The sequence below is a fragment of the Microtus pennsylvanicus genome, chromosome 17, assembly GCF_037038515.1.
Source record: "Microtus pennsylvanicus isolate mMicPen1 chromosome 17, mMicPen1.hap1, whole genome shotgun sequence".
NCBI classification, from domain to species: Eukaryota; Metazoa; Chordata; class Mammalia; order Rodentia; family Cricetidae; genus Microtus; species Microtus pennsylvanicus.
In genome coordinates this window covers 18880474-18894483 of record NC_134595.1, presented here as the reverse complement: position 1 = coordinate 18894483, position 14010 = coordinate 18880474, and the positions used below count along the sequence as shown (strand labels likewise).

Below are 14010 nucleotides of genomic sequence, written 5' to 3'. Positions count from 1 at the left end.
GCATGGCCACATTAGTTAGTTGGTTGTTTAATTGGAAAAGTTGATTAAAACATTGAAAGGACATATATGCAGATAAATGCTTTCAATATTTTATGTTTCAATAAAACCGTGTGCATGCCCACACATGCTCGGAGCTGTTCTTTTGATGTGTGGCCAGGGCATTTTTCTTTGGTTTGTATTTCTCTCTCTCTCTCTCTCTCTCTCTCTCTCTCTCTCTCTCTCTCTCTCTCTCTCTCTCTCTCTCTCTTTTAAAAAATAGATTTACATTCTTTTTCTCTGCTCTGCTCCCTGCCTTCCCCTCCCTTTCAACCCTCTCCCAAGTCCCTCAAGCTCCCAATTTACTCAGGGGATCTTGTCTTTTTCTACTTCCCATGTAGATTAGATCTATGTAAGTCTCTCTTAGTGTCCTCATTGTTGTCTAGGTTTTCTGGGATTGTGGCTTGTAGGCTGGTTTTCTTTGCTTTATGTTTAAAAACCACTTATGAGTGAGTACTTGTGATAATTGTCTTTCTGAGTCTGGGTTACCTCACTCAAAATGATGTTTTCTAGCTCCATCCATTTGCCTGCAAAATTCAAGATGTTGTTTTTCTGCTGTGTAGTACTCCGTTGTGTAAATGTACCATATTTTCCTTATCCATTCTTCAGTGGAGGGGCATTTAGGTTGTTTTCAGGTTCTGGCTACGACAAACAATGCTGCTATGAACATAGGTGAGCACATGTCCTTGTGGCACGATTGAGCATCCTTTGGATATATACCCAAAAGTGGTATTGCTGGGTCTTGTGGAAGGCTGGTTCCTAATTTTCTGAAAAATAGCCACATTGACATCCAAAGGGGCTGTAGCAGCTTGCATTCCCACCAGCAATGCAGAAGTGTTCCCTTTTCCCCACATCCTTTCCAGCAGAAGTTGTCATCAGTGTTTTTGATCTTGGCCATTCTTACAGGACACATTCTCATTCTTGTCTACCATCCCCATATTATCTCTGACCTCTAATCCTGATCTCCTTAAAGCAGAGTTAGAAAGAAAAGGCCTGGGATAAAACCCGACTCGCTGAACATAGCGGACAATGAGGACTACTGAAAACTCAAGAACAATGGCAATGGGTTTTTGATCCTACTGCACGTACTGGCTTTGTGGGAGCCTAGGCAGTTTGGATGCTCACCTTACTAGACCTGGATGGAGGTGGGGGTCTCTTGGACTTCGCACAGGGCAGGGAACCCTGATTGCTCTTTGGGCTGACGAGGGAGGGGGACTTGATTGGGGGAGCAGGAGGGAAATGGAAGGCGGTGGCGGGGAAGAGACAGAAATCTTTAATAAATAAATAAATTTAAAAAAAGAAATCAAATGCACTTTTAAAGCAGTCTAAATACAAAAATCCTTCGAGGATTTTTATTTTAGTTTCCCCCGTTTTACACCCTCTGCGCTCCATGACTAAATTGACAGCCTATTCTTTTTGGTACCTCACACCTTTCTACTGAATTTCCAAAGAATTCATCTTTGTTTCCACAGCGGAAGAATGGCAGCTCTCTCTGTTTTAACCATTCTTTTTTAGCTGGGTTGAGTGCAGTTTAGATCCACTGCGTCATTGCCACCACTACCCATGCTGGATCGAGGCTTTACTCAAGAGCCTGCAGCTTCTCGTTTGAGGGCAGGGCAGCGACACCCTTCCTCACAAGGTCAACTAAAACCACAAGAAGGGTAGAGGGGAGAAGGCATTGACCCCTTCCTCTGGAAATCTCTTGATGGTCTCTCACCTCCTTACTCTCTCCACACAGCGTTTACCTCACAGCTTCAATCCACTGTGAAGCCAAGGCTTTCTCCTTCCCTGAGTGTCCTTTCTTTCCTCTGAAATGTGAAGGGAAACACCGACTTAAAAGTGTTTTCACAAACACTATTTCCTATGTGGTAAATAAATCTATGAAACAGTATCCAGCTTTTTAAATGGTTTAAAGAACAACACAGCCTCAAACCGTGATAAAATGTCACTATAGGGCAAAGAGAATGACACAGGAGGCCATTGGGAGCTTCCGTAACCTTTCGGTGCAAATTAAATTGGTGCAGCTCCTTTGGAAGATGCTGCTGCACCCCTTAAGAAAATTAAGGATGTGCAAATATTAGCAATTCCTCTCTTATGGATGTGACCTAGAGGGACACGTGCTTGGGTACAGGGAGACAGATAAGCAAGAGAAGTCTTGACAGTGTAGGGTCTGTAATTATCCCATCTAAGATCCCCAAAGATGCTGTACAGCGGTACAGTGGATAAGCGGTGACATAGAGATTTTTGTCAGCCCCTCAGCTTGCATATTTAATGCACTTAAATCCTCACTGCCAATACTTAGAGGCAATACTTTTAGAAAGAGTGCAGGGACCCCAGGCTCAGGATTAGTGTCCTTATGAAGAGGTGCCAGAGAGCCTGTGTTCTTCCATCACAAAACAATACGGCGGGAGCACACTGTCTACCGTTCGGAAAGCCTTCACTACATGCGTGGGTCTTTGACTTTCCAGTCTCCAGAACTGAGAACTGTTAGAAGTATTTAGCCACTGTTTAGAGGGTTATTTTTTGTTTGTTTCTTTGTTTACAGCAGCCTGAGCGAACTGAGGCAACTGCACAACAGCGGGACTTGGAGCAGGACACACAACAAAGTGGCCCTGTCCCATAGAGACTGTCAACCAAAGGAAAGCAGTCACAAACTAGACACACTGTAGGATTCTTTCAGGGAAACTTCCAGAACCGGCAGAACTGAACTACTTTGCTAAGGACTCGAGAGCCACTGAAGGTCAGAGATATTTTCATGGAGCCAGGAGGGAGGCTACATTTGAAACGAAGGAGACGCCTGTTCCTTGTTATATGAAGCAGGGACTTTGGTGTGCTGACCATACCTGTCTGTTGGCCTGCACAGCCCTTGGCATGGTGTTTGTCTCCCACAGATCTTGGACCTGTACACCCCACCTCCAGGCTCCCACACACACCTCTCTCTGTGATGGTTTTCAAGCAAAATGTTTCAAAATGTTGCTCTTTCACACAATCCGTTCATTTCTCTAGGACACCACAACCTCTCACCTGCCAAAGTGTATTGAGACCTTCTGGAGGTGGGTCCCTAACTCTGGCCTCTGGCTGATTCAAGCGCCAAGCTGAAGAACAAGCAAGGTTACACATTCAGCAGGACAGACTGATTCCAAGACAAGCTTCCTTCCTGGCGCACGCCTGCTTCAGAACATAGCCCTCACCTGGAATCTCTAGTAATGGGGGTGCCTGTGGCTTAATTTTCACATTAAGGTCAATTATTTGTTATCTCCAAGTGTGCGTCTCAGTGTTTGTCTCTCTACATCCATGAATCCCATATTGTAATCTAATTTTTGATTTATAATTGATTAAACAGTTTAATAAAAGCTCCATTTTAATATAATTAGGAAGATGTCTTATCCCCACCCATTAGTAAGTGACTCGGTTGCAAGATGCAGCTTAAAAAGACAACAAAGACATTTCGATCACCAAAGTCAAGATTTCAGGGCTTTTTTTTATACCATTTATTTGTATAATTTCTTTCCTTTTCTTTCTTCTTTCTTTCCTTCCTTTCTCCCTCCCTCTTTCTTTCTTTCTTTCTTTCTTTCTTTCTTTCTTTCTTTCTTTCTTTCTTCACCACTGTCTGTAGCCAGTCAGACTCACTGGGGGCAGCATCTATGTATGAGACTGTTCTGTTTAAAAAGCCTTTAGTTGGGGACTTATTTTTCATTTTCTACTATGTTTATTACAGAAAGCTGGATAGACTGCATTCTGTAGGCATCTTTTATGGCTGAATGGTGCATTTGGGCATGTGAGCGTGCATCCGTGGTACACACACACCCCAAGGCACAGGATGGAGAGATCTCAGGCTAGAGAAAAGTTAGCCAGTGCCATCAGCCTGCTTGAGTGTCCCCAGGCCACTTTCCGTCAACGCCCCTCTTCTTCAGATCTTTCAAGTGACGCCAAACTGTGGAAAGAGTTTCAGAAATGCATGACCATCTCCTCCATCCGGTAACAAATAGAACAGCTGGATCAAACAAGGCCAGCTCTTTTTGGAAGTCTCTCTCTCTCTTCGCGAGCCTCTTGCATCCTTTCGATTATTAGGAAGCTCACAGGACTGTGTGCCCAAGGGTTACTTCTTAGATGGCTTTAGTTTGGGAAAATGTTCCCACAGATGGTTGCATTTTGGTTACTGATGAGTCCTGTGTAGCTGCAATGTGTCTGCTAAAGGTCTCAGGAAAGCAGGGTTAATTTTAGCAGAATGCCCACTAGAAAGAACCTTCTATTCACTGACGGTCACATGGCTAAACTGTGGTTTATTCATATGATGAAAGGAGTAGGCCCGACTCTGACTGATTCTCCATTTCAATGACTGACCGTCAGATTGCCAGCTGGCTTTGATACATGTTTATCACCCAATTAAAAATGAAGAGCACATATTATAAGTGTGGTGACACTTTGGGTCCAGTGGTAATGACGTAATACATACGTCATATGAATTCTTCTCTGCACCTCACACAGGTGTCCACTTGAGACTCCAGTAGTGGCTGGACAGACAGCAGGCTAGTCTGTGTTCTGCTGAGACCACAGAAGGACCACAAGGCTGTTCTGCCTCCTGCTTAGACAGGAGACAATCAATGTAACCTGTTTGTCACACAACTAATGTCTGCTACTGTGTGAGTGGGAACTTTGCTAATAGGTTTAACAATTCTTGCTATCCAGTTAATCAGTTTAAACCAGACACAAACCTATCATTTATCAAACCTTAGTATTTGAAGAAAATGGAGTTGTTACACATCTGAGCTGTATGCATAGTGAGTGCTGTATTGCTAGGCATATGTATTACAAGAACACTGTCTTATGGTACAAGGGCAAATACTGTGGAAAGCTCCTTATTTTAACTTAAGTTCTGTCCTATATTCTCACTCAACTGCCCTCTGCCAAATGCATGAGTGTTTGCCGTCACCTTCTTTCTCTGTAAATACACGTGCATATCAAAGGACATATTATTTTTGATTGTTTTGAAATTTAAAAAGTGGTGCAAAGTTTTAAGATTCATCCAACATGGAGCTGGAATTTGTTTCCACGAGTTTGTTGCAGTTAATAACAACTATTAGTTGCCAAGCATGGGGCACACACCTTCACTGCCAGCACTTGGGAGGCAGAAGCAGGAGGATTTCTGTGAGTTCGAGGCCAACCTGATTTATATAGTGAGTTCTAGGACAGCCAGGGCTACACAGAGAAACCCTGTCTCAAAGACAAAGCAAAACAAAACCCTTATTAATTATTGCTTATGAATGTCACCCCTATGTATCTTCTTCAGCATGACTTAGGGTCCATATGTGTATATTGTTCTCTGAGGCACACCGGTGAGGGAGTGGCTGCATGTGAAGTCACCTTTGTAAGATTAGGGGCAAACATGAGAGCTATCTCCATTGCTTTGTAAGATTAGGGGCAAACATGAGAGCTATCTCCATTGCTTTGTTCCCCATACTTAGCCTCATACACGGCTTTGCCATTGGTCATCAACTTCGTATTTTGGGGTTTGCATTCATGAGAACACAGATTGGAGTATGTTTTCCACGGTTATTTGGGCATCTGTATTTTCCCTTCTGCCCAGTGCCTGTTCACACCTTTTGTCCATATTAACTCAACACCAAGGACCTTTGTATATTCTGGATCTGTTCATTCCTGAACAACTTTTTGTTACAGATATTGCATGTTAGCTTCTGATCTTAGCCTTTTGACGAGTAGCAGGTACTCATTTTATTTTATTTTTTTTAAAAGATTTATTTATTTATTATGTATACAGTGTTCTGTCTGCATGAATGTCTGCTGGACAGAAGAGGGTGCCAGATCTTATTACAGATGGTTGTGAGCCACCATGTGGGTGCTTGGAATTCAACTCAGGACCTTTGAAGAGCAGCCAGTGCTCTTAACCGCTGAGCCATTTCTCCAACCCCGAGTTACTCTTTTAATATAAACAAGATTCTCGATCTCTGCCTTTCTAAACAGGGCTTCTCAGTTTTGTTTCTGTGATCACTAAATGAAGTTCACAATATCATGAAGAGTTTATGCTAAATTCCTTGAATCCTGATTCTGACTTGTTAATTTTTACTTCATTTGTAATAAGCTTTTTTTTATAGTAAAACAACCAGTTTAACTGCTGATATTTTCTGTTTGTTTCTATTTTATGTGTGTGAGTGTTTTGCCTGAATGTACGTATTTGCCTCATGTGTGTGTAATATGTGCAGGGGCCAGAAAAGGGTGTCATTTTCTCTAGGGCTTGAGTTACAGTTGTGAGCTGTTTTATGGGTGCTGGGAACCGAACCCAGGTCCTCTGCGGGAGCAGCAAGAGCTCTTGGCCTCTAAGCCACCATCACTTTATCCCCCAGCTAGCCCTCTTACTTTTTAGAGTATCCAATCTTTCCCATTCACTTCAACTGCTATTTCCATAATATAGTTTAGATATTTTCAAGAATGTCTGATTTGCTCCATTAGTCCTGAAGCCTTTATTACATTGTTTTAGTTCCTATTGACAACTCGGTCAGTCAGCTTTCTCTTCTCTTACCATGTATGCGTATCTCAGGGATCAACAAAGCTGTCAAACTTGGCCATCTACTGAGCCATCTCCCCTTAACAACTATTTGTTATGTCTCAAAATGTGTAAAGCAAATTCCACAATCTTATTCCTTAAATGCTATTTGATTGTTTTTAATCTTTCTTTTTTTTATGTGAATTTAAGAGAGAATAAGCTTAAGTTTGATGAAAAATTTTGCACAAGGACTTTGGTTGCAATGACATTATATCAGCAGATCAATTAGGGGGAAATCATCATGCTAAAAGCTAAGAGTGGTGTGGAATTTTTAGAACACGTGTAGACCGACATGTCAGTTTAACAGTTTTAGGGATGTTGACTGAAGACACATGCTGACTTCCCCGGCGCCTGACTCCTCGCAGGAGTGGTAGAAGCTCAACCATCTACACTTTTCTATGCAGGTTCTGACAACCCAAACTGTGCAAAGAAATAAAAAGGAGTGGTTGACTGGACATGAAGATGTGCGTGTGATAGGGGAACAGGGCTTTGCAGGCACAGATATTTCATCCTGGAAAGTATGCCATGTTTGAAGGATAGCCTTGTAAAGACATAGAGCAAAGGCACTGAGCACCTCTTTTCAAGATGTACACAAACGCAAAGGTCCTCTAAGAATTGTCTCCTAACAGGCTTAAGATATTGGAAATTCTCCCCATGAACATCCTAATGAGTGTGCACGCGCACACACACACAGACTCCTCACACATTTTTTGGTCTATTATTATGGCTTGATAATTTATCTACAGAGTCATGAGTTATGTTGCTGGGGGCTGGGCATGAAGCTTAGTTACATATTTGCCCAGCATTTGTGAGGACCTGGGTTTCACTCCCAGCACTGGAGATGTTACTGTATGTATTTGTTAATAAAATGTTTTGTTAGCTACCATATGGGTGCTGGGAATGGAATCTGGGTTCTGTGCGACTGCAGTTAAGTGTTCCTAACTCCAGAGCCATTTCTCCAGTCCATAAGGAGTTTAAAAAGTCACACCTTTCTACTTCGCCATTGATCTAAAAAGATGTAAGAGAACATTCTATTGTAACACCATAGCCAACTAACTCTTAGATTATTTTATTAATTTTAATGAGTACATTCCTTTGAGCTTTGTGACTGTCTTGGTAGATACTCTTACTAGATATCCCTAACTCAGAATTTGTTTCTCCCATTCTAGAAGAATCATTTTATGCTGTCAGCGCTCTTCATTTCCTATGCTAAATGGTAGTAATACCGGCAAAAAGAAAATGTTCCTTAGGTTTTTTTTTTTTAGGGTTTCGGTTAACGATGCATCCTAGTTGTATTAGTTCCCTAAGATTTTTGTAACAGAAATAATGAATTATTTTGAACATTTTCATTATATCCATTTAAAAACCACTCATAATTTGTCTTATTTGGTGTTAATGCATACCGCCATTTGAATGTCTGTGTCTCTTCCAAGGATACTGAAGGAACCACTAGAATGTGACAGCCGGCCATCTTCCCCACGGGTAATAACATCAACGCCTTTCCTCCCCACTTCACTCTCTGTCAGTCGAGGCCATGGTGGTCGAGGTACCTTCTTGGAAGCAAAACACTGAATTTTTATGGTCACCAATCTTGCCGGTGTGACTTCCTAACCTCCAAAACTATAAAGAATAACTTCTATTATTTAATTGGAGAGTCTGTTATTTTTATTTTTTTTTAAGAATCAATGTTAAGGCAGTTTACCTGCTAAGTTGTATTTAGGACTTCACTGGTTTATAGATTTTACCTATAATTTTGTGGTTAGACTAGCCTCGTAGAAATTAGACCCACTTCAGTAAGGCTTTGTCCATTGCAAACTATTAAATTGTACTTATGAAATCTCCTAATGTTTTACCAGTCAATTAATATTAGTTATTTATTGGTGCGTGTATGTGTGTGTGTGTGTGTGTGTGTGTGTGTGTGTGAGAGAGAGAGAGAGAGAGAGAGAGAGAGAGAGAGAGAGAGAGAGAGAGAGAGAACTCATGCGCCATAAAGTACAGGTGGTCAGAGAAGAAGAGAGAATTGGTTTTTCTTCCACCATGTGGGTGTTAGGGATTAACCCAGGTCTTCAGGTTGGAGGCGAGTGTCTTTATCTGCTGAGCCATCGTGCTGGCCCCAGTGGTCAACTATCACGCCTATCTCCCTCTGCAGCATCACGAGGCTGGATAACTCTGTATGAACTTCTAGCATGAACTTGACTTCTCTTCCTCCTTTTACATGCACTTTCTCTGGTTTTCTTCGAGGTCTCCTTCTCTGTTTCCCTATCTTTGGAGTGTGCAAAAACACAATACTCACTTAAACCTCTTTGTTCTCTATCTATCTCAATAACAAATGATGACTTTAGACAGGTCCGTGCTCTGATGACAGTCCCTACGGCATCTCCTGCTCTATTCCAAGCACACACTCGACATAGTCACTTGGACATCTCCATACTAACTCCTCTATGACTACAGTGCAACGGGCTCTTTCTGAATTCTGCTACTACCTATGCCGTACTCCAATTCACTGCGTGGTATGCAGGCTGCTGCTTTATTCAGTATGAGCAACTTGAAGCTGGGAATAAATTTCATTCATCTTTAAATCCCTTGTACCTAGCACGTGTCTGCTACTCACTAAGTATTATATTTATTTACTTGCCTTTGGGGGAAAATGAATAGATGACTAAGCAAATGAGTAACCACGTATAAAATGGGATTTTAAACAATTCACTTGCTTACATTTATGAGGCCTGAGTCTTGTTTCTGAATCACGCTTATCATTCCGGATTAGCCAAAGCTATGCAAGTCCGCAGTGAAACACCCAAGGGCACCGATGACCGTGCGCATCCCACCCAGCCAGCCACAGGGAGCTCATTTAGTGTCTGAAGGAAAAACAAAAGACATGGAGTCCGTTTCTCTTTTATTGCAACCCATTGCAAGGTCAAAAGATTCACAGAAATATAGAAACTACAAACTGGGTGAATTTTCTTTATCCACTCAAAAGGACATTAAATACAAAGGACCAGACTTTTCCACGGCAGCAATAAATTTCATAGGCTTTATTCTGAAAATACTGTTGACATTTGGAGAGGATAAACAGCCCCGCATTAAATGTGTTCACATGTATTTATGACAGGCTAAGCAGAAAAGGAACTATATCGCCCAGAAAAAGTATTTTAAGCCTCATTTCAAAGCGTCTAATGAGAGCACATTCAACACCCTCCACAGGGTCACTGAGGTGATGCTTTTCTTGGCTGTTTTTTTTTTTTGTTTGTTTGTTTCTATGAGATTAATACTTTGAGGCTGGATATGATACTTCTACAGAGTTCTATAAATGAGCCAAAGCAGCTTCCCAGTTCTGTTGCACAGCTTCTCTGTATTACCAGCATCTTAGAGATAAGTGCAGCCCCACCCCAAGCTAAAGCGTGTTAGAGTGCTGGGCTTCAGCTTCAAAGAATGCAGCATTTACAGAATTCATTCTGCCGTCTGAAACCACCGGCGGCTTCGCCAGAACACTCCAAAGATGATCTCAACTTTGAACTGAAATCATGCCATCTATTTCAAAGATGACTTTCCCTTCTTTTGTCCTTGTGTAGCTCCTTAACATATAATGTGACATATGAAAATTAAACTTTTGTTTATTCGTTCAAGCTACTATTACTATACACATAGTCTTATAAATGACTTTTGGGTTAAAAAGCAGTTAAAATATTATGAAATAACATTTTTTAGTAGCGGAGAAATGGATATAAAATGATACAGTTCAATGTATAAGAAGAAATGTAGTTTTCTAGTGGTAAACAACTTTTTCTTAAACAATTTGTATTTCTTTCGAACTAAACTAGCAACCTGTTTGGCTGTGAAAAAAAAAACATTCCTGATACTTGCTCAGTATTTATTTTTAACTGATTGGAATTAAAGCAAAAAAGGAAAATGCCACATCAGAAGCATGTTGACATACTCGAAGGAAACCAACATTTCTACAGGAAAGTAGTTGTTGTACATATGTGAATGGCATTCAGACGGAAGGCTGCTTTCTGCTTCTTGCGGCTCGTATCACGTCAGGAGCATCAGGGTTTATAGGAAATAAAGTCAGACCTCATCATAATTGTCAAAGACCAAAGACCACATGAGGGGAGAATAAATAGCAAGTTCAAAGGTCAAGGTTTTGCTTCTCCTACTATGAAAGTTAATCACTCTTTAGCTTGAAGAGGCTCCCTGCTGCCTGATTATAGACCAGACACAGGAGAGGTTACTGGAGCCCGAGTCCCTACAATGGATTAACTGGAAGGATGTGTGAAATCAAAACATATACTCATTTTCTGATAGCAACTGAGATAACTAAATGCTGGGAATATTTAATTAAACTAAAACACTTATTTCTGGCAAGTGCAAACAGAATCTTAATGAACAGATTTTCTAACTCTCTCCTTAACTCATACATTAGCTAACAGTAGATCTCTGCAGTAGTGTGAGAACTATTCAAAATTATAACATGCATATATCCAAAAACCTGGTCTAAATCCCAATGCAAAAGAAAATATTCAATAGGAAGATTGTCTACTTACATCTCATTCATTAATCTTCTACCAATGTGACTACTCCACCTCAGAATATATTTTCATAATTACCAAAATTGCCAAAATAATGAAATGATCTCTAAAATTTTTTAAATAACTGCACACCATTAATTACATTCGTGGCTTCAATGTGGATAATGTAAGATGAGCCCCAAATGTCACTAAAATATACCCTGGCCAAAAACTACCCACAAAGTAAAAGCTAACAAGGTGTCAATGTAAAACCATCTAAAATATTTATTACTCAACAGAAAAGCATTTACAGAATAATGAATAATTAACTTTTGTGAGCTGGCCAGGGATTGTTGCCTCCATATACAAATTTACAAAAGGCTTTATTTATTCTCTCTAGTTCCTAAGGTACCCACAAGACAGCAAGTTGACCACCTGTGGGCACAGTGAGTCAGCCATTACCACTGGGAATGGCATGCTCCCCCCATGGCCTCCAGGAAGGTCCCTCAGTCTGGATATAACTTATCAAGATATTCACTGAGCATACGTGCACAGACATGAGGGTCCACGAGCGTGGAACTGCAGGTGTGTCTCCTGTTCTGGTCTAATCGGATGTGAACAGCATATTCTATCACAAAAGAAAGCCTTTGGCTGAGCATCTCCAAGATGTGGCAGAACTTAGACGCTCAAAATAATACACCCAGTTTTTTGACTTGAGATTTCACAAAGTCTTTTTTTAGAGAAATAAACTTTTGGATTAAAAAAAAAAGTTTTTTATGGTTTTCATAATCTTCCATTTTTAGGAACACAAGGCAGCTCACCTGGGGACATAACAAGTGCACTTATGCTATGCAGTATGCAAACAAGACACAAAGAGAACACGGGTCCAGACAGACAGGTGGTGGTTAAAACCGTTACCCCGCCCCGCCCCCCACTGCTCTGCCCTGCTCAGGAGGAAGCGGCAGACATGTTGGGGGTCCAGCCCATCTGGTAGGCTCTCTCCAAGGTCCTCTTGCAGTCCTGCAGAACGGTGCTGAAGGTGATGTGGGGGTACTGCTGCACCAGCTGCTCAACCGTCACCTCGTTCACCTGGGAGCAAAGAAGAGCCACGGTCATACACAGGGACCACCAGCACCACATGGGCGTGCAATGCAACAGGAACTGGGCTCTCCCCTTCCTTTCTGCTTAGCAGCATGAGGACGTGTGTGCTGGAAACATATGTTTGCCTTTAGTCTGACGCCTCTGATTTCCCAGCACTACATCTGCTCCTATGGATTTTTAATTAAACATGATGTCATGAAATCAAATGTACCTGCTAAACATAAACGACTAAATGACTGTGATTTGCCAAGACCTTAGCAACGACCATTAAAAAGCCAGAGCACAGAGGAAGGAAACAAGGAGATAGCATGCTGGCGGACCTTTGACTTCCTCACCCACAGGAGAGCCCTTCAGGATGAACACTGTACAGTGGGGGAGGGGCAGGGTGACTACACAGGATTCCAAATAGAAGGGCAAGGGAAAATGTTTGTTTTTCTTCCCTTTAAATGTTAAGACATTGCAAACCCCAGTCCCTTTGTGAGAAGGGCTGAAATGCGAGGGATCAATAATTAAAACACACATAGCTGGCAGGTCAGGGATGGCCCCAACAGACCTTAGCCGTCAAAGAAGCCACCGTGATTCTTGATTAGACAAGGCAATCAGACAGGCCTAATTAAAACTAACACCTTTACAATTGCTGTGCTGTGAAGGGATTAATTTGTCGATTATTTTTAAGCTGACTGCAGTTCATATCACAGAAGTAGACAGCTTCCTTCATCCTTTAGATAAATAAATGATTAACCTAAGAACCACAACTTATAGGTAGCTTTATTTAAAATCTTTATAGAACACTTGGGCATTTTCGAATACATCAATATTTAATTTGTACTGTGTAAGCTATACGGAGTTAATTTGGAATGAAGATATTTGTGGTAAACATTTTTGAACATCTTTCTTGATGTTCATTATTGGAAATCATCACCACCGCAAGAAAAACAATAACAACAACAACAAAATCCCCAAAGCCTGAACAATCCTAGAAGCCCTAGCTGCTTGTCTTGAAAGTAAGCTTAGAAGTATACCGATCATTCGCTTATTCTCTTGTCTGTACTTTTCCTAACAGGTGACTTGAAACTTAGGCAGGGTGTTATTTTTGTTTAATACTGAGAACTGCCATGGTCACTTTGTGCTGGTGACACTTAATCTTCATCAGAGGGTTTAAGACAGGGTCATTGCTATATAACCGGGCTGGCATCAAGCACAAGATGCTAAATCTTCCAAGAGCTGAGATTTTTAGATACGGACCTCCATCCATGCCCTGCTGTCAGGACATTTCTCTAGTTATGACGTGCTTGTTCAAATCCTCTCTCTCTCTCTCTCTCTCTCTCTCTCTCTCTCTCTCTCCCTCTCCCTCTCCCTCTCCCTCTCTCTCCCTCTCTCTGGATTGCTCAGCTATGAAAACAAGGTGAAGGGACTTACACTGTAGACCTGTTGTGGGGCTTAGATGTCATCTTATGCCTAGTACCACGACTGACGCAAGGAGCCCCCTGAACGGCAGTGCCAGTTAGTGCAGCAGGTAATCGATGGAGAGTTACTGAAGCAGGAGTTAACTAGGGATGTGTATGAGATAACCCTATCCTCACAGTGCTAATCAGAATCATTCCACTTCTAGATGTATCTGAAGTAAACCTTCATAAGGGTGGTCACAATGCTCTCAAGAAAACAGTCACAGCAAGGGCAATCTTTAGGGCATACTTCCCAGGCAGGACGACTGTTCTACTTGATGATTTCAGGAGTGGGCAGCCCAGCTTCTTGAATTGTGGATTGTGACCTCCACAAGTTGTATAGATAAATGTGAAGGTT

The 14010-nt window shown here is 41.5% G+C and overlaps 1 protein-coding gene across 1 annotated transcript in view; it reads right to left on the bottom strand.

Moving 5' to 3' along the window:
* Positions 1-9482: 9482 nt before the first annotated feature.
* Positions 9483-14010, bottom strand: part of Fbxl17 (F-box and leucine rich repeat protein 17) — a 472330-nt gene continuing 467802 nt past the window's right edge. The window contains exon 9 of the mRNA XM_075952216.1: positions 9483-12195. Within this exon, the coding sequence (XP_075808331.1) occupies positions 12055-12195 (141 nt within the window). The 3' untranslated portion in view covers positions 9483-12054. The remainder of the gene's footprint in view (positions 12196-14010) is intronic.